At 53.7% G+C, this 19,528-nt stretch overlaps 2 protein-coding genes across 3 annotated transcripts in view; one reads left to right on the forward strand and one right to left on the reverse strand.

Moving 5' to 3' along the window:
• The first annotated feature begins 162 nt into the window (after positions 1-162).
• On the forward strand, positions 163-3,445 carry LOC113977528 (aquaporin-12-like). The gene is made up of 3 exons (XM_027703706.1): positions 163-1,100; positions 1,562-1,678; positions 2,565-3,445. Exons 1-3 carry the CDS (start codon positions 362-364, stop codon positions 2,744-2,746), a joined length of 1,038 nt encoding a protein of 345 aa, XP_027559507.1. The 5' UTR covers positions 163-361; the 3' UTR covers positions 2,747-3,445.
• Positions 3,446-4,273: 828 nt separating this feature from the next.
• LOC113977526 (galactose-3-O-sulfotransferase 2-like) overlaps positions 4,274-19,528 on the reverse strand; it is a 16,547-nt gene continuing 1,292 nt past the window's right edge. Inside the window, exons 1-4 of one of the 2 annotated variants that reach the window (XM_027703702.1) lie at positions 12,926-12,999; positions 8,490-8,600; positions 6,899-7,811; positions 4,274-6,231 (exon numbers count right to left, since the gene is read on the reverse strand). In XM_027703702.1, coding sequence (XP_027559503.1) covers positions 5,374-6,231; positions 6,899-7,811; positions 8,490-8,600; positions 12,926-12,954 — 1,911 coding nt within the window. In that variant the 5' untranslated portion in view covers positions 12,955-12,999 and the 3' untranslated portion in view covers positions 4,274-5,373. Of the gene's footprint in view, positions 6,232-6,898; positions 7,812-8,489; positions 8,601-12,925; positions 13,000-19,528 lie in introns of those variants that run through there. The other variant, XM_027703701.1, reaches the window with a different exon arrangement.

Raw genomic sequence — 19,528 nt, forward strand, 5'->3', positions numbered from 1 at the left:
GTTTGGGTTGGAAGGGACCTTAAAGCTCATCTCATTCAACCCCCTGCCATAGGCAGGGACACCTTCCACTAGCCCAGGATGCTCCAAGCCCCATCCAACCTGGCCTTGCACACTTCCAGGGATGGGGCAGCCACAGGGGTTGGAGCCAAGCAGAAAACAAATGAAGATTTTTGCTCCTTTTGGGAGACCTGGCAGCTCTGGGGAGTTGCTGGGGGCTCTCAGGTGTGAATGCTGTGCTTGGGGGCCCAGCGGGGATAAAACCGGCACCTCCTTCCTGGGACAAACACAGTGTTGGCTGCTCCAGCTGCTGTGATTCCATCAGCTCCTGGAGGCAGCTGGCATTGCCCTGCAGAGGCCACACATGTGGCATTTCCCAGGCCTGTCAGGCTCTGCCACGTTTGCTTACACGGAGCTTTATAAAGACGAGCTGCGGGAGCTTCCTCTGCTCCTTCCCAGGGTTTGGTCTGGACTCTCCCCCAGCCCAGTCCTCACTATGGAAGTCCTCAATGTCTCCATTGCTTTTTTTTTCCTGGTTGTTGGGATGTGCCAGGTGCTCAGGTGGCTTTGCAAGAGGCTCCTGTCTCCCAGAGCATATGGCTGCCTTGCCAGAGAACTTGCTGGCTCGTTACAGTTGTGCACGAGCTGCCTGGAGCTGAGGATGCTGATGGATATCGGCCCATGGGGGGGTGGCTTTGGCCTGGACGTGGTCTTGACTCTGCTCTTCCTTCTCTTCGCTGTTCATGGCGCCTCTTTTGATGGAGCATCTGCCAACCCAACTGTCTCTGTCCAGGAGTTCCTGCTGCTCGAGTCCAGCCTCGCAGCCACAGCTGCCAAGCTGCTGGCCCAGGGTGTGGGCACGGGGACAGGCTGGGCTGTCACCAAGCTCTTCTGGTCCTGGGAGCTGACACAGTTCCACTTCATCCAGAACCTGATCTCATCGGAGTGCAGCTCCTCCATCCACACCTCCCTGCCCCACGCTGCCCTCGTGGAAGGCACCTGCTCTTTCCTGTTCCACCTCGTCCTCCTCAGGTCACGTCAGAGTCACCCCATCTACCGGGTCCCTGCGCTGGCAGCGACCGTCACCTTCCTGACCTACACAGGTGAGCAGCACTCCTGAGTCATTTGGAAAAATACCTCACTTGTGGGGGAGGGACAGCCCCTTTTTCATCTTCTAGGACCGGAGAGGTAGCGATTAACAAGGTAACAACTGCCAAGATGTTTGTTTTCTACTTATTTTGGGGAACAATCACTTTGGGATGAAGTTTAGGATATCTGGGCAGCAGGTGAATGTTGGCACTTGAGAAGCCAGTTGGCCCGGGACTGGGCTCACTTCCCTTCAATGTCCCCTAATGCAACCCCTCGGCCCCAAACTGAGCTTTTCTGCTTCCTGCAAAGCTCAGGATGACGAGGGTGGGATTTTCCCCGTCCAAGGGATGCAGGTGCTGGAGCTGGGCAGCAGCAGGGATGCTCTGGGCAGGCAGGAGGGGTCACGGTCTGCGGGCCCATCAGTGTCCCAAAGGATGCAGGTGAGACCCTTGGCCATGTTTCTCTTCCCACACAGCCGGATCATTCACAGGGGCCTTCTTCAACCCTGCCCTGGCCACAGCCACCACCTTCCAGTGCACAGGGAACAGCTTCTGGGACTACATCCAGGTTTACTGGCTGGGGCCCCTCGCAGGTGAGATCTTCCCAGGGGCAGGGGCTGGGATGGGGGGCAGTGGGCAAGGCAGAAATGCCGGGTGTAACACAAATCATTCCTGCAAGGGGCTGAACTTGGATCTTGGCAGTGGCAAGTGTTATTTTTCCTCCAGGTTCCTTGCCTCTGGAGTCATCTCTTTGCCATCCAAGTTTTTAATCTGATTTCTGCACAGGACGTGGGCAAAATTCTCCCTGAGGCCCAAGTTTGGGGGAGATAAAGCAAAGGTGTTTTAGAGCAATGACAGGCTGAGCTGTGGTTTGGGGTTGTCCACAGATTCAGGATGATCACAGCGAGCTGGATACGGGCTGCCTTGAATGCAGAAAGTGGGGACAACTCCCTGACAGGAGGGTGAAGAAGGGTGGGGGTTGGTCTCTTCTCCCAGGTAACAAGTGTCAGGACAAGAGGAAATGGCCTCAAGTTGTGCCAGAAGAGGTTTAGGTTGGGTATCAGGGAAAATTTCTTCCTGAAAGTGTGGTCAGGCACTGGCACAGCTGCCCAGGGCAGTGGTGAAGTCACCATCTCTTGAGGGATTTAAAAGCCTTGTGGATGTGGCACTTGGGGATATGGGTTAGTGGGGGGGGAATGGTTGGATTCAGTGGTTTTGGAGGGCTTTGCCAACCTGAATGATTCTGTGGCAAAAGACTACTGGGGTGGTTTGTGGTCCTTTTGGGTCAAAACAAGCTAATTACATTAAGGAAACACTGGTTAAATTCTTCTTAAAGCCATACAGCGGAGGCCTCCCATCTCTCAGTGAGGGCTTTGGTGGTGCTGAGCTGCCTTTTGGTCGTGGTGAAGGTTGTGGATTTGGAAATCACGGCTGAGCCATGGGGAGGGTGGAGGTGCTCAGTCTGTGCTCTCATTCCAGGGATGTTTGCTGCCCTCCTGCTGTACCAGGGCAACATCCCACGGCTCTTCCAGAAAAACCTCCTCTACAGCCAGAAGAGCAAATACAAGATACCCAAGGTGAAGGTGACAGTGCACGAGGAGGGTGATGAACCGAAGAGGAAGAGGAAGGGGGGGAAGAGCAACTCGGAGCCTCGTGCCTGAGCCATGGGGCAGAGGGGGTCCCGGCAGCCCCTCTCCTGGGAAAGGGTTTCCAGGCATGGAAGATTTTGCTGCTCATCCTGCATGTTCAGTCCCTACCACCAGGTGAGACTGTTTTAAAGCAAAGGAATCCTTGCAGGATACCTGAGTCCCTGAGCTCCTTTGGGAATAGCTTTGAAAGACTCCCTGGAGAGCCCGAGATGTTCCAAGCCTCAGTGAGAAAAAAACTAACACTTTTGCATAAATTGTTAGTTGTCTTGTATTGCCAGGAAGCTCACAGAAAGACTATTACATGGGCAGGCTTGAGCAACTCTGGCTTATTGCATCGTGCAACGCCTGAAATAACCTCACTGGGTCTCTTGCAGCCATAAAACCAAAGTATAAACCAGTAACTGCCTTGGAAACTTAGGATGGGGAGGAACCAGGATTTGATCTTTCGAGTTATTAATGGACACTGGTCAAAAAGTGGTGGGGTTTGAGTCAGACTTGAACTGAGGATGTTGAGTTTCACAGGCTGAACCCGGCAGGTCTTGGAGAGGAATTAAAAATGCTCCAGGGCGAGTTCACTGGCCATGGGAGACCCTGCTCCTCTGGGGGTGTGCTTGGCCAGGGTTTCGGTGCTGTAAAACATCAAGAAATGGTGCACAAAGGGTCTGTGGTTAGAAAAAAAAAAAGAGACCCAGGCAGCCAGTGTGATTGAGCAAGTGCATCCCTGGGCTCCGTTCCTTGTCTATGTGAAATATTCCTTAAGATAAAATTATGGTTTGTGGAATAATAATAATAATAATAAAAAATGTTGTGGTTGGCATTTGAGTCAGTGATGTTGTTCCTGTGAGCTCTGCTGGGGGATATCAGCCCATCTGATCCCTGAAAATGGGAAACACCTGCTGGGTGAATGGGGATGCCCTCAGGCTGTGCTGGGCCTATGGCCCTCCATGGATGCTGCATCCCAGGGCTCTCTCCACAGGGAAGAGCACAGGGGGGACACGATGCTCCGGCTGTGCCAGTGTCCCTGCCCTGGGTCAGCTTGGCAGGAGCTCAAGCAGGGACAGTTTCCTCCTATTTCCTGAGGTGCAAACAGGGAATAAGGAAGGGGCACCCAACTGAAATCCAGAGTGAGGGTATCAGATGCAGGTTTGGTACCTGGCACCCAGCCCTGCTCTTTCCTGCACTCTGCTGTGTCCCATGAGGGGTTTTGGGGATGATCCCAGGGTGTTGTGCTGCCCCTGAGCTGTTCCATCTCTGCTGTTTTTCTCTGGGGTGACCTGCAGGCCCCTCAGGAACCCTAAGAGGATCCAGACCTCTGCAAGCCATAAAGCCCACACCACATCCCAACAGGAGAAATGAGGGAAGGAACCAACACAGCGATGTATGGATGTGCCCCAGAGATTAAACTTTATGGAACGAACAACACCCCAAAAACCATGCAGCAAAGACCCCCAAAATGGTGCCCCCACATCGTGCCCGGCCCAGTGCTTGGCACTGCCCTGGAAAAGGCACTGGGAGCACAGTCTGGCTTTTATCCTGGTTAAACAGAGCAGGAAACAGGACTCCTTTGGGTGTAAACCTAAACCTTCGAGGCTCGATGTGGCTGCCCCAGGGAGAGCCTGGGATGCTCAGATCCTCCCGCGCAATTTTTCCTGAACCTCTTTTGGTTTGGCAATCAGCTGAAAACCCGGAGATGGGGCCTCCATTTATCCCAGCTGATTTGCTGGCTCTGCTTTTGATTTGCAGGTAAGTGCAGGGTATGAAAAGTAAGGCTGACTCGCCCACCACAACCCGCTCTTGTGGTCCCTTTCCCCAGGTAGAGCGTAGGATGTTCCTATGGCCGCTCCAATCGGTGGATTGAGATGTCTGGCTGCAGAGATGCTCACGAGGCGTCCCCCAATCCCATGGGTATGGAACTTGCAGTCTGACACCCTGGTGCCAGAGCACCAGCTCCAGGGTAGGATGGTGATCCTATAAATGCAGCAACACGTCACCACAGAGCCAGGGAAAAACATTGCTGGATTTTTCCTTTTTTTTTTTTTTCTTTTCAAGACATTTTCAGATATTTGGGGTCTGTTTCTTGGGCTGCTGGGCAGAGTGTCTACCGGGCAGATTGTCTACTGGGCAAACTGATGTAATTAAGGGGAATTTAAGGAGTGGCAGGGGATATTGTTATTTTTAATTAAGAGGCTGCTTTTCCAGCACGGTAGTGTTCAGGCGGAGCGGAGGAGAGCTGCAGCTGGACAGACAGACAGACTCATTCCCAAACTGTAAATCAAACTCCACAGCTCTGATTTACAGCTTGGCTCTGCACTGTTGCAGTCTCTGGCGTGGGGACTGGCGCTGCTTTCCTGGATCTGCTCCCTGCTGCCAAGGCTTCAGCTGCTGACTGGGGGGGGTCCCTCTGGAAAAATCATTTCAAGCCCCTGGGACCCCCATTGCAGCCTGTCCTGCTCCACAGCAGTGTGTAGCACCCAGAGCTTGTGCACAGTCCTGCACAGACAGAGGTGACTGGGGGCTGCCAGCAGCCCCCAGCCCACCCCCCTTCCCAGGGTAGGAGCAGCCCCCAAGCCCAGGATCTGAGTGCCTGGCTGTCCTCAGCCAAGGTGGCTGGAGAAGATGCCTGGAGGGGGCAGGGAGGCTCAGTGTTGGGTGCCCTCCAGCCGGTGCTGTGGGGCACTGCCTTGCCCAGAGGGAGTGGGCTGGGGGGTCTCGGGGGGCTCTGGGGGGAACTGCTTCTTGTAGAGAGCGCTACTGTACTGCAGCTCCGGGGTCACGAGGCGCCGGCACCTGTGCTCCGTCTCCTTATCCAAGCCCTGCTTGAGATTATAGCCCAGGATCCTGGCGCTGCCGTACTGCAGTGGCCGCAGGGAAGAGTCCTTGATGTCCTTCGGGGCCACTCTGCCCTCGCCCTGCAGGCAGGTCCTTGCCAGCTCCGCCTGCCGCTCCCGGAGCGCCTTCACTTCCTGCTCCATGCGCTCCCGGCCGATGTCCCGGTCGATCCTTTCCCAGAAGGTCCTGTTGAAGTGAGTGTAGATTTCCCAGTCCAGCCTGTTCCAATCCTTTATCTTCTCCACGATGCTGTCCGAGAGGGAGGACTTGGTGCTGCTGTCCCTGGTGTTGAGTGGGAAGGAGACAACGCTGTCCAGGTCCCAGCACAGCATCTCCTTCAGGAGCACCATGGACTCGTCAAAGTACTCGGAGATGAGGATAAAGTTGAAGGACGCCTCGATGGCCTTTATCATGAGTTGCACTCGCTCAGCAGACACCTCTGCATTGGGGTTGAAGCCAAAATCGAAGGTCATGAGGTTCTTGGCATAGTTGCTGTCGCCCATGGCAGGGTCGTAGTAGAAGTGTGGCTGGCTCAGGAACTCCTCCAGGCTGCGCACGTGGGAGAAAGCCGACGCGCCCTTGTAGTACGTGAATGAGGACTCCATGAGCTGCACGGGGTTCCTCAGGATGGAGAAGTAGACGGCAGAGCTGGGCACCACTTTCTGCACCTGTGGAGGAGAAAAAGGAGGGTTTAAAGGCGAGGTAGGGAGAAGGGACCTGCTTGCCCGCAATCCTGGCAAGCAGAGGTGCTCGCTGGGGTGGGAGATGGGGGGTGCTGGGGAGGTTTTCCAGGTGCACCTCATCCAAGGAGCTGTGGAGAGCCCCAGAAGAGGCACATGAGGGGAGCAGTGACCAAACCTCCCCACCATGTGCTGCCACACCTGTGTGGGCTTTCTGGGATGGAGATACATCCTGTCTCCTTGCCTTTCCCAAGACCTGTGTATCGTCAAGTGGCATCCAGAGGGGTGGATGCTGGGCATGGCTGACCTGAACTGATGCACTTTAGATGTTCTCCTCTGGTGGTTCCCTAATGGCCTGTCCAGAGAACAGGATGTCTCCAAGGGCCCACCAGACAAGAAGGAGATGATAGTTGCTGACTGCTACAGATGCTGTCTCCCATCTTGTCATGAGTCAAAGCAGAGTGATTCATCAAACCTGCTCCCAGAAGCTCTCAGGAGATGCCAACAACGTGAAAGGTACCCGTGGGCAATCCTGGCTGTCTGTGATTCATCCCTGAAGGGTTTACGTGCGTTACAGGTGCCCCACCTTGCGCCCCGTGAGCCCCTGTCTCCCTCCCCTGCTCGCCCTTCCCAGTGGTCGTGGCTTTGCCTGTACCTCCGGCTGCAGGAACCGCATGTGGTGGCAGAGGATGTTGAACCGCTGGGGGCTCTTGGGGGAGAAGCCCTGCACGAACCTCGCCATGAAGTGGTGGGGGTAGTAGAGCTGGAAGCCCCCGCCGAGGGGGAAGGCAAAGGTGAGGTTGTGGGTCTCGCCGAAGCGGAAGAGGATGTTCATGACGGTGCTGCTGGCGCTCTTGTGCACTTTGAGGAAAACAATGTCAGTCTGGGGCTCACACGTCTTCCCTTGAGGGGCGACTCCTCTGGCCTGCCGACCTTCTCCATGTGTCACCTCCTCGACCATAGAGGCTGCTGTCCAGTTTGGGAAAAATCCTGTCTCTGGGTGTGTTTCGTTAGAGTCCTCTGCCTGCAGGGGTTGAGCTGAGTTTGGGACAGGATCTGTCAGTGAACTGCTCCTCTGATGGCTGGGGGAAGCCACGGCTTGAGGCTGAGACTGGTTCTGTACCTCCACCTGTGTCATTCTGGGTGGTGACGTTTGCCTGTTCTCCTTTGTGCTCAGTCTGTTTGCAAAGACAATGAACTTCCTGGTGACAGCTTCTGCCAAAACTGTGGCGATCCTGCCAGGAAGGCTCGGAGAAGGACTTTCTCTGGCTGCTTTTCTCAGGCCAGGGAGCTGGGGTTTCAGCCTCATGGGCAATAGATGAGCTTCCACCTTCTTAGTGCTCTCCACAGGCTGCCGTGTCCCATGCTCCCCTTGGCTGCCTGGGCTGCTTTCCAGAGAGGTCTCCCAGCTGACGTGCAGGTCCTCAGTCAAAGCGGGGTCTGGCACAGCTTTCCTCTGCCACTGCAGGGAATTGTCCTCCTGGAGCAGGTCAGGTGTCTGGAGGCCAGAGTTGAGCCCCTGGCCCGTGCTCTGCTGCAGGTCACGCTCCACCTCACACCGGCAGTTCCTGTAACGGGGAGGACACGATGCTCAGCTGCAGAGAGTGGAAGGAACGTGCAGAGGGCAACTGCTCTGCAGCCCAGGGAGCCCCCCCGAGCCCTCCCACAGACACCACCAAGTGTGTTTCCCCATCTTTCTCGGGGTAGGTGGCACTGCAGGTAGGTGTAGGGCTTCACCGCTGCCCTGGGGAGTCAGGATGGGTGCAAGAAGTTGGGCTTGATGAGCTCAGAGATGTTTTCCAACCTTTAAGCATTCTACGATTCTATGAAGAAGAGAAGGACAGGTCAGCAGCCTGTATCAATGCCTTTGTCTCGCTGGAGCACGATGGAAGGGGCAAAGCAAGAGGAGGCAAAGTCAGAGAAGAGCAAGTTGCCTGGAGAAGCTGGAGGAACGATTGCAGATAACCCCAGACTGGGACAACTGGGCTCAAGATCTGTAGGGTGTTATGGTGAGCCAGGACAAAGCCCAGAGCAACCTGGCCTGACCCCAGAGCGGGCTCAGCTCTGACCAGGGCATAGGGGTGGGATGTGGGAGCCTCAGAGAGTCCTCTCCCACTTGGATTTTCCTCCCTGTCTAAGGAAGACCCTGTTGGGTGTTTTTCAAAAGGGTGGTTTTGAGCCCACCTCAGTGGTCAGCAAAAGGCTGGAGGATAAGGTGCAGTTCTGTAATCCTGCTTTGGACCTACCTGGGAGGCTGCAGCTTCTCCACGACTTGAAGGGCGACCAGGAGGAGGATGAGGAGGCTGAAGGAGATCCAGAGCCGACCTGGCTGGACCCTGTAGACTGCATTCAGCTTCCTGCAAGGAAACAGATATTTCAGACCATTCATGGGGAAAAGAAATGTGTGAGGCAAAGGTGCCTTGAGGCTTGTTTTATTTCTTTATCTTTCTTTCAGGTGAGGTTTTCACGGGCGGAAATGATGCAAAGGCAGTGATAACCGAGGAACCTCCGAGGCTGTGCCAAATGCTGGAGCCCAGTGGAAATTTCTAGATGGACCACAGATATTCCTCTGAAAAGTAAACAGTGGTAACTGCCAACTCCCTTGGCTGCTCAGGGACACCTTCCTGGAGCAGCCTGAGTTCCCACCTTGGCACCAGGAACAGGCGCTCCCTGCGTATTCCCTGCCCTGCCTGGTCCAGAAGTATCAGGACTCCATCTTTATCAACCTGGACAATAAAATCTTTGTTTGCCCTGCTCTTCCTGCTCTCAGTGCCTGCTGTTAGAGGCTCCAGCAGTGGCTGAAGATGTGATGCCACCACGGGGACCCCAGTGATGCCTCTGCAGTGTGTGGCTTGGATTTTTGTCTGGTTTTAGCTGAGTCTGCAATGGCAGTGTGATTTCTACAGGTCATCAGTGCTGGGCTGTGGGGGATTGGGTCGTTTGTGGTGACATCCAGGCCATAGAAAACACTGCCATGGGGCTTCTACTGCTTGTAGGACTTGCTGCAACACCCTGGTGGAGTTTAGTTGTAGTCCTAATCTTTAGTGGAGCAGCTGGGGGACTAAGTTTCCTGGAAAAAATTAGTTTGCATTTCATTTCTTCATGGAAACGATAGTCAAGCAGTGGCAGAGGCTGCCCAGGGCAACGGCGAAGTCACCATCCCTGGAGGGATTTAACAGAAGTGTAGATATCACGCTTGGCAACATGGTTTAGTGTGGCCTTGGCAGTGCTGGGGGAACGACTGGACTCGATCTTAGAGGGCTTTTCCAACCTGAATAATTCTGTGATTCTGCTGGTTTCTACCCAGGAAGCCAATTGTTGCCTAACAGGAGATGATTTGTGCTGAAGATCTGGTTAAATCCTCCGGGGTGGGCTCTGCTGGGGGGGGTTCCAGCCTGCCAGCCCCACGTGCCTGCTCTCCCCCTCTCTGAGGCAGGAAGGGTCACAGGCTGCTTTACTGAGCATGAAATGGAGGGATCTAAATAGTAAGAGTTAACGAAAACAGGAATTTGGTCAGAGTGTGCTCAGAAGCCACATTCTGACAGCCAGTCTGTGTTGGTTGGTGTTGCTCGCTTCCTGCAGTGGTCAGCTTTGAACCAAGAGTCGGACTAGGACTGCACAGACCTCCTTGTCCTGGAGCTTCTTCATCTTCATGATGCTTTATCTCCTACTCCAGGCAGTCCTATGACACGTGGGAGCAGTACTTGCCTGGTAAGCCAGCAGTGACACAAATGTGGGCTGTCCAAAGTGGTCACGTGCATCGCACAGGTCAGAAATTTGGGTTTGTTACTGAGAAATTGGATTTGTTCCAGAAAAAACCATCAACTGTTATGACTAAGTAGTAGTTTGATAACGACAGTGCTGCTTCCAGTGTTTTGGACACTCATGGATATGATTCTGCCCTGCTCCCAATAACATCCTTTACCAAGCTGAAGCGCTGAGCTCCTCCTGGGAGGTTTGTAGTTTCTAAAATACTTGGGACTGGAAAGACTGGGAGGTCTTAGGTCATGGCAGTGCTACTGGGGATTCAAAAGGCACGTAATTACTACACGTCAGCAGCACAGCATCCCCAAACCTGATGGCAAACTGGTGGTGCTCATGCTCTTTTCCACTTGAGGAGCAGGTTGCCAAGCCTGGGTGAGACAGGTGTTTGGCAAATGTGCCCATGGCTCATTGCCTGGCCATGCCAGCAGCACGGGGAGAGCCTCGTGCTGTCAGAGGTGAATGGGCACAACAAACAATGGAGCAGAAAAATGCCAAATGCTTTAACAGCACATAAAATGCCAAGGGATGTTAAAGGGAGAGGGTGGAAGCAGAGACTCGAGGCTGCCCCAGAGCTGGTGTGAGGAAAGGTTTGTTGAAATAACTCTGTGTGAAAGGTCAGAGACCAAAGAAGGAGAAGGCAGTGAGGGAGGAGCTGCTCCAGGATGATTCTACCTGACAGATCTGGTTGGCAACTCAATCCAACTCTCCAAACACTCAAGGTAAGCCTACCACAAGCAGCAAGAAAGGAATGAAGAGGTGAATAACTGTGATATTTAGTGATACATCCATACTCTCTCTTGGGGGGAATCTGCATGAGCACCCAGTAACAAAAGCAGAATGATGCAACACTTCTCAAGTATTTGGTGCAGATACAATTCTTGCCTTCACAAAGGTCCTAAACTCTCAGTCTGTAGAGAACCTGGGAAAGATCCAGGTCCTTTTGCTCTTTTGAGATGGTTGTGTTGGTTGAACACCCAGTTGAGAACACACAACACGTGGTTGGCTGCTTGGGTCTGGTCAGGACGGCAGAAAAACGGAGCCCTTCCTTCCTTCCTCCAGGCTGGCTCTGGTGGGACACACAGGCATCAAGGAGGGTGTGCTGAGCAAGTGGCAGCACTGAAGTTTGTGCTGAAGATGCCAAGAAGTTGCAACGAAGGCAGCAAAATCGGGATTAAATGGCACATATAGCATGAACAGATGTTGTGTTGGAGGCTGGAGCAGCTGGATGAGTTGTAGCTGGCTTCCATGGATAACCCCTGCACAGCCTTCTCTCCATTTAACCAGGATGGGATCAGGGTCATGAGTGCCTTGGGGCAGAGTTAAATACTTGAGACCAACGCACCAGAAGATGTCCAAGGTGCACTCGGAGCTGCTGGGAGCTGGCATTGCCCTGCAGGGTGGGTTGGGCTGTGAGAGCCCAGCTCCTGCAGAGACTCTGCAGATGCCTCCCTCTGCAGGCAGGCTGTAGCTGAAGAACTGCCTCAGATCAGAACCTGTGTGCTGTCACCTCCAAAAGTGACAAACCAGGGTGCAGAGATGGATGCAGCACCCTAGAGATGCCTTTGGCTGTGAGGGGTCACAGTGGCAGAGTCACAGCAGCTGAATCCTCCTGTGCTGGCTCAAGGGATTTAATCCAAACCCAACGTGCTGGTGGTTTATTTGCAAGGGATGATGTCCCCAGGAGTGTCTCAGTGCCGTGTCCCAGCAGGGCAGGGGGTGCCTGGGGTGCTGCTCGGCAGCAGGTGCTGCTGGTTCACAGCAGTACTGCGGATTTCCCTGCCATTATTTCCCCTCTGCTTGAAGCAGTGGAGGATGTGCTTCTGCTTGACCTGTGCCCCGTCCCAATCCAACAGAGATATCCCTGCAGGGGATGGGCCCATGGTCAGGTGGATGCCAAGCCCTGCAGGGTCCTGCTGCGGGGTGGAGTTCACCAGGTAGATAAGTGGCAGAAAAAGAGTTTATTGATTTGCTGTGCCCAGGTGTGCTCCAGGAAGCAGCAATTTTGCACGGGGAATTAATGTACATCATCTGTACACCAGCCACAGCCTGCTTCCTCTGACCAGTAATTGGAGACCTTTTTTTTTTTTGCTATAAATAAGAAAATGGGCAAAATGATCAGCGGGACGCTCAGGGGAAGATAAAGCAGCAACGAGGGCACAACAGCACTGCCTGCCTGTGTCAGTGCCCACCCTACCCTTGACACAGCTGGGCTGGGAATGATCCTGGGCCCCCTTGCACCTCAGCCCCAAAATGCTCTCCCCCAGCCAAAGGACTTTGCTGTGAAGTCAACCCTTGCCCTTCCCTGATCCTTGTCCATCCTCTCCAGGAGGCTGTGGAAGAGGCACCTCACCCTACCTGCACTCACTGGGCTGGCCATGTGAAAGACTTGCACAGAGCCACGTCTCTGCTCCACCTCTACTCTGCTGGTGATCCCCTTGCCTGGGATGCAGCAGGAGGGACCAGCATCCTGCCTTTACACCTGGAGGTAGTCAAGGCAAGGCTGGATGAGCAACCTGGTCTAGTGAAAGGGGTTCCTGCCCATGGCAGGGGGGATCTAATGAGATGATCTTTAAGGTCTCTTCCAACCCAAACCATTCTGTGATTCTATGAGCCTATGATCCTGCTTGCTCTCTCTTTGCCATACTCCTTCTTTTGTGGTAAGAGCCTTACAAAAGATGCTGTTTTCCTGCTGCCCTTGGAACTTCACCAGAAGAGAGAAGCCCCATCACCCCAGAGTGCACTGCACAGACATAGAGCAGAAATGCTCCTCTGCCTATTCCCATCACCACTTCAATCTCCAACTGTTTCACAACACAGGGGGACCCACAAGGACATCACCTCTGGGTAGGCTGGAAAGAGAATTTTACTTAGGGAAACAGTATTTTACTTAAATAAATACATAAAAAAATCCACTTACGTGATCAAATACCTCTTGAATTTCAGCATGGTGAGCTGGAGCCTTGGCTGAGGAGCAGGTGGTTATCATCAGCCTGGGAGAATGGAAAGCAAACACCCGGAGCCAGGCTTGTGTGCCTGCAGCCAGAGGCCCCTCCCCGGCGGGGCAGCTGGGGTGGTGATCCCACAGCAGAGACCTTCCCACTGGTGCCCTGCACTCCAGCACTGCCCCAGGGATTGACCAGGCTCTGCTCCGGTGAGTGGCAACTTTAGCCCTGCAAGGCACTGCCACCTCATGCAGGGAGGGGGCAGGTTGAGCAGGGCATGATAGTGGGGCCATGCCACACGTGTGTGTCCCTGTGTCACTCCTTGATTTCACCCAGGGCTGTTGGACTTTGCCCCCCCTCCTCTTCTCTTTGTGCTTGTCCCTTCTTTTCCCTTCTCGTGTCCTACTTTTTCTTCTTGACAGAGAATAGTCACGAGTGTTTAGCTCTTTATCTTGTTGATACAGTCTTCAGGTCTGTGCAAGATGAGTCACACCTCCATGACATGGAGTCCTCTCCAGTGCAGCCTGGCTCCATCCACATTGGGCTGGGGTTACGGCAATCCCCAGCTCCCTCCTGTGCTTCCCCTCGCTGCTCCAGGCACCACTGAACACACTGATGTCTTGTTTGTGCCACCTTCAGACTGGCCTCCCATATTCCCCTAAGCCAGCCAAGTCCCCAAGCCCTGTGCTGAGCCAGGATGATCAGCAACAGGACAGCCCTGCTAGGAAGCCAACTGGTTTCCAGTACCAGCGAAAAAGTGGTCACTGGGTCTGCTTCTTGCCGGCTGGTGGACAAATTAAGACAACTCAAAGGAGGACTGGGAGCTGCTCTCCACAATGGAAGTCCACAGCCGGTCCTTTGGCCAGGGTCTCCTCTCTCTGCAGCAGCGTTTCTTCCACATCCTTCCCCTTCAAACTCATCCCAGCATCCTGCACAGCATAATCCATGGCTTTGCATGACCAGGGACCCAGGTAGCAGGACCACATGTTTCTCCTATTTGGGCACAAACACCTGGGGAGGTGGAGATGGGGGGCTGTGACATGAGTCACCAGGGTCAGTAGCTCAGGCTGTGCAACACTCCCTCTGCAGGATCAGTCACCCCATGTGCCTCCTGGCCCCAGAGGAGAGGACCCTGGCCACGTGTGCTTTCCCTTGACAGGGCTCAGGAAGTACATACTGGGCAGATAAGTCACTTCCAGCCCAGACTTCGGCTTTCTGGAGGGACAAAAGGGCCCAGCTCCCTCCCTCCCCTCTGGCTGGCAGGGAGGCAGCTGTTACCCTCACCCTGGCACAGGTAGGTGCTGCCTCTCCCTGTCCACCTCATCAAAACCACAAGTTTGCTGTGGGGCTCTCGCATTCTCCACCCATCCTGTGCTCTGGCTCTCTGCCCGGGCTGGCAGCTTATTTGGGAATCTGGGGCTCCTGAGAGCCACACGTGAGCTCGTTTGCGGGGATCAAACCCCTCTCTGATGCAGGGACTGAGAGTTGGTGCTTCTCCCACTCCTTCCCTCTGCACAACCGTGCTCCATGCTCCAAGCTGGATAAGCCTGCTTGGGGTATGGTGATGGGGGGTAGGTCGCGGAGGGTTTGTGAGCATTCCCCAGGCAGGACCTTGGGGAACATTCTGTTGTTGCAGGGCAATAGAATGTTTGGGATCATCCAGAAGCTTGTCAGTGTGAGGGTGCCTAGACAAGCTTGATCTTGCTCATCTTTGATTGTTTCCTCTTGCTCAGTGGCTGCTGCTCAGCTCACTTGTTTCCCTAGGGACAAGCCTATTTTTCCATGGTGACTTCATGGAGGTTCAGTTTCCACATGTAATCCCAGTCAGGATTTCGTGTATCCTTGTTTGCAGCCTCTTTCTCAGGTATGACTTGATGCATCTGTGGAAGAGAAACTCAAAAGGCAAAGTTGTCTGCTCCTGCAGGGATGCAGTGATGGGAAGCACAGCACGACTTCTCCTCTGCCTGTGTGCTTCCTGTGCCAGAGGACGCATCTGAGGGACCTCAAGAGCTCTCTCGGGATCCTTCTGCTCCCCTGCACCTGTATCCCAGAGAGGCTGTGTTGGAGTGCAACCTGGATGGGATGGGGCTCCACCTGTGGCCAGTTGTCTGAGGGCCTCAGTGGGGATATCATTCCTCTGAGATCGCACCCAGTGATCTTGTCTCTCCTGCAGAGACTGGACAGGGGTCAGGACACAGGCAGGTAACTGCACCTTTTGCAGCTGTGTCCCTTGAGGAGCAAAAGGTGCCCCTGTAGGAGGGATTGGGCACCTCCTCTGGTGGCTGCACATTCACTGCTGATCTCAGCAGAAGGTGGAAGAAAAGCCCCAAAGACTCCAGTCCATTCCTGTCCCCTGTCCCTGCTTCAGATGATGAGCAAGGAGATCTCAGCCAGCCTCGAGACACCCAGTACCTTGTCACTCCGATGTAATGGTTTTCCTGCTTGGCCTGTCCATGGCCTAGAGGAGCTGCTAGTGGGTTTTCCTCTGGGTTGTTGGACAAGCTGCACCTGGAAAGCAGCCATCTCTCGTCCATTTGCATCCTGTACCAGGGGTTGAGATGAAGTGGAACATGTGGGAAGGTGACTGCCTCTCTGGGGAGGAGGAAAGGAGACCTGTGAATTGGATTTCCAACCCTGAGGCCAGACCAGTTGCCAGAGCAATGGGTGGTGTAAGGGAAAGCACTGGAGTTTGCAGGGGCTTGAGCCTCACTGGAACATCCACCAGCCACCTTCCTGCCTTTATCCACACCTTATTCCTTTTCCTGCTGGGTGTGGATCACTCCAGCATAAAAACAACCCAGCAGAAAGCTGCGCATGGGTTTTTGCTTGGTCTTGCTGGAGGCAGATTCTGTTTGCCATCACCAACACTCCCTGCTGAGCCCCGAGGTGCGAGCAGCCGCCTTCAGGTGGGCAACACAACAGATCTGCTTGGAAAGGTGAGAGCCAGCCAGGACCGTCCAGGCAGGAGCAGCAAAGCTTTGTTCTCCTGTGAGAGCTTGGATGCCAGGACAGTGCTGCTGCAGGAGAAAGGCCACTGCTGCTCCCTGGGACAATTCCTTGGCTAATGACCACACCAGTGTCCTTGCATGTGTTGGCAAGAGGGAGGCAGCTGCAGCCTGGGAGGTACAGGCATTCAGGGAGGTGTCTTTGTAGGGAGCAGAGTCTGGGGTCCTGGGGAAGATGAGGAAACTGCTGCAGGGCTTTGCCAACAGAGGCTGGGATTTCCTGGGGCTGGCGTGGGCCGCAGAGGTTTCCTTGGCAGAGATGGAGTTCCTGCTGGAAATGGCTTCTTGCTTTTGAAGCCAAAGCAGGACATCTGCAAAACCAACAAAACCTCTAAAAGAAGCAGCCAATGTTGCTTAAGTTCTGGGCAAAGCCACTAGCTGGAGGGGAAAAACCAATGTGCTACCAAAAAAGACATATCCAGGGTTGAAATTATCCTGTGAAGGGCCAGGAGTAAAAATGCTACTGATCTCATGTTAGGGGGGACTGGAAGACCTCTTGGCAGTGCCATGATAGTAGGGTAGACCTCCAAGGAATCTGGGTTGGTGCAAGGGGATGAGGAGCCCTCCCACAGGGCAGGACCAGGGTGGCACTGGCTGCATCTGCAGTGGGAGTCCAGGTGCCTGAGGCCAGAGCCTCCTGGCTGGAGACTTGTCCCTTTGCCTCATGCAGGTAACTAGAGTTTGAGCACCTGGAAGGAGATTGTTGCCACTGGGATGAGTCAAGGAAGGCATGTCTGATGTGGGGCTGGGTCCCATTCCTCCCTGGGGATGACTGCAAGGTCCCTGTTCACATCACATCAGCATGTTTTCCCCTGTATTTAATTCTATTTATTTATTTAATTGTGCTTTTCTTAAGCAAGCATTTCTCTTTGTCATTGTCTGCCATCATGGTCACTTTGGCCATGTCATTTGTACCCCAGCAGCCTGGAGCTTGCTGGATCTCAAAGGGGGATGGAAAGACAAGGGGTTTGTTGTCTCCTCAGCAGCAGGTCAGCCCCAGATGCAATGATGGACTGGGGAAACCAGGGTCTGGGACATACCAATTTCCTAGGTCTGTAGACATTCCCACAAAACTCCCAATGGAGAGAAACGAGAGGGACAAGCTGTGCCCTCGCTGCCAGCAAACCCTTTGTGCAGCTTTTCTGTTTGCTTTCCAGACCCATTTCCAGACAGACCTGTTCATGGAACGACCCATGATAATTTCTAGATGACTCTCCCAGGGTATCCAGCCTGCTGTGTTATCAGCAACGTGCAAGTTTGCTTTCCGAGTCGTTCTGAAATCTATCACACCGTGGGCCTCCCCTTCCACTACCATTGCCACCATCCATTACCACCCACCTAAATTGATATTTAGTTAATTTTACACTTTGCAGAGCGAGCTGGGCATGCCAAAGACCAGCTTTCAACAGCTCTCCTGGGACATTGAAGTCAGCCTGCTCTGTGGTACTGTGCCCATTGATATCAGCTCTCTCTGGAAGGATGTTCAGGGAGCAAATGCATCCACCTGGGAAGTCGGTAGCAAGGCGTGGTGAGAGCTGAGTGCGGGACCAGTGCTGTGGCTGCTGTGCTGTGTGGGATCCCACTGTCACGGGGACCTTGTCCCAGAGGGGACAAGGCAGGGCCTGTGCCAGCACCAGGCAGAGCTACTCTTGAGTGGGAAGGCTGAAGAGCAGGTGGATGAGCTCAGGGTTAGGTGAGAAGGATGCCGTTGCTCCTCTGTATGAGTTTTGGCTGGTGTTGGGACTTTGCCCCTAATCGTACTTTTATTTGTTCTTTAATCTTGGTCACCTTATCAGAACCCTTTGAACAACCAAACACATCCCTACTTACCTGGGGAACAGGCTTTGCTGTTTCTTTTTGATTGGTTTTGTTTGCTTGCCAAAGACCTCCAAGAGATTAGGGTGATGCCTCACAAACCTGGGCTTTGTCTTGGAGCTTCTGAAGGCTGCAGCACTTGCAGGACTTGGGCACTGAAAGAACTCTATATTTTAGGGCTACTTTTTGACATCAGACCAGATCCCTCAGAGCCTTGTAGGATCCGGGGTCTTCTGAACCATCCTGAGATTATCCTTGTTTTCTCCAAACAAAATACCTGGTTACATGTTACTGGGAGGACTTGCTGGTCTGTCTGCAGAAGAAACAAAAGTGGGCATCCCAACCACAAGATGCCATGGGCCCTCCTCAGCAGAGATGGGAAAAGCCCCCCTTTGTCATTAAATTTTGTCCAGTTCTGAGCTCCTCAATACAAAAAAGACATGAAGCTCCTGGGGTGGGTCCAGAGGAGGGTGACAAAGATGATGAAGGGACTGGAGCATCTCTTACAAGGAAAGGCTGAGGGAGCTGGGCTTGTTCAACCTTGAGAAGAGGCACGGAGAGGGGACCTCACCCATGTCTGTCAGTGTCTGCAGGGAAGGGTCAGACGTTGCACCAGGCTGTGCTCGAGGCTGCCCAGCCATGGGACAAGAGGCCATGGGCAGAAACTGATGTCCAGGGAGTTCCACCTGGACATGAGGAAGAACTTCTTCCCTGTGCAGTGACTGATCACTGGAACAGATTGCCCAGAAAGGGTGTGGAGTCTCCCTCACTGGAGATATTCCAGAACCGTCTGGACACAACTGTGTGCCATGTGCTCTGGGATGACCCTCCTGGAGCAGGGAGGTGGGACCAGATGAGCCTCTGTGGTCCCTTCCAGCCTGACCCAGTCTGTGCTCCTGTGGGTGAATTTCATGCGGTTTAGTTTGCTCCCATTGACTCCTGTCCTGTCACTGGGTCCTGCTGAGAAGAGCCTGGCTTCCTGTCTTCATTCCCTCCCATCAGATGTTTATACACATCTATGAAGTCCTCCTGAGACTATTTTTCCCCAGGATAAACAACTCGAAAGCTCTCACAGCTGCTACTTGTACGAAGGATGCTCCAGACCTTCATCACCTTTGTGGCCTTGCATTGAACTGGCTCCAGTCAGTGCATCTCTCTTGTGCTGGGGAGCCCTGAGCTGGACCCAGCAGCAGCAGTGTGACCTCACCAGTACTGAGCAGAGTGGGCAAGGAGGCTGCTGGAGCTCAGGAAGCTGTGTTTGACCTGGGAACAGCCAAAGATGTTTTTAGGATTTTCCAGGGCCAGTGGGAGCCCTGTGCTGCTGCATCTGAGCTGGAGGAGTGCGTAAGTGCTGGGTCCAGCCCTGGCTCTGCCTCAGACAGTGCCTGGTGCCCACAACAAAATAGTGGAAGTGGTTTTCAGATGAAGCCTGGACAGAAAGGCCGTATTGATCGAGGGAAACTGGGTGGAGCAGGTGTTTACTGAGCAAATGCCTTTTGAAACATATCAGCAAGCAAACAGGGTGGGGATCTCATGGTCTGGTCCTGCCTCCTATTTATGGAATGCATGACAGGGTGCCCAGATAATTGTGATGCCTCACCTGGCGGAAAAGCCCAACAAAATAGAGTGAAATCTAGGATAGGTTTTATGTTTTCTAGGAAAGCTACAGCATCAACATGTGTCTACTGAACAGATACAGTTACCCCTGTCACTACAGGACAGACATTGAGGGGCTGGAGCGAGTCCAGAGAAGGGAAG

Source organism: Neopelma chrysocephalum, unplaced genomic scaffold, assembly GCF_003984885.1.
Source record: "Neopelma chrysocephalum unplaced genomic scaffold, ASM398488v2 Primary Assembly neopelma1_252, whole genome shotgun sequence".
Lineage (NCBI taxonomy): Eukaryota > Metazoa > Chordata > Aves > Passeriformes > Pipridae > Neopelma > Neopelma chrysocephalum.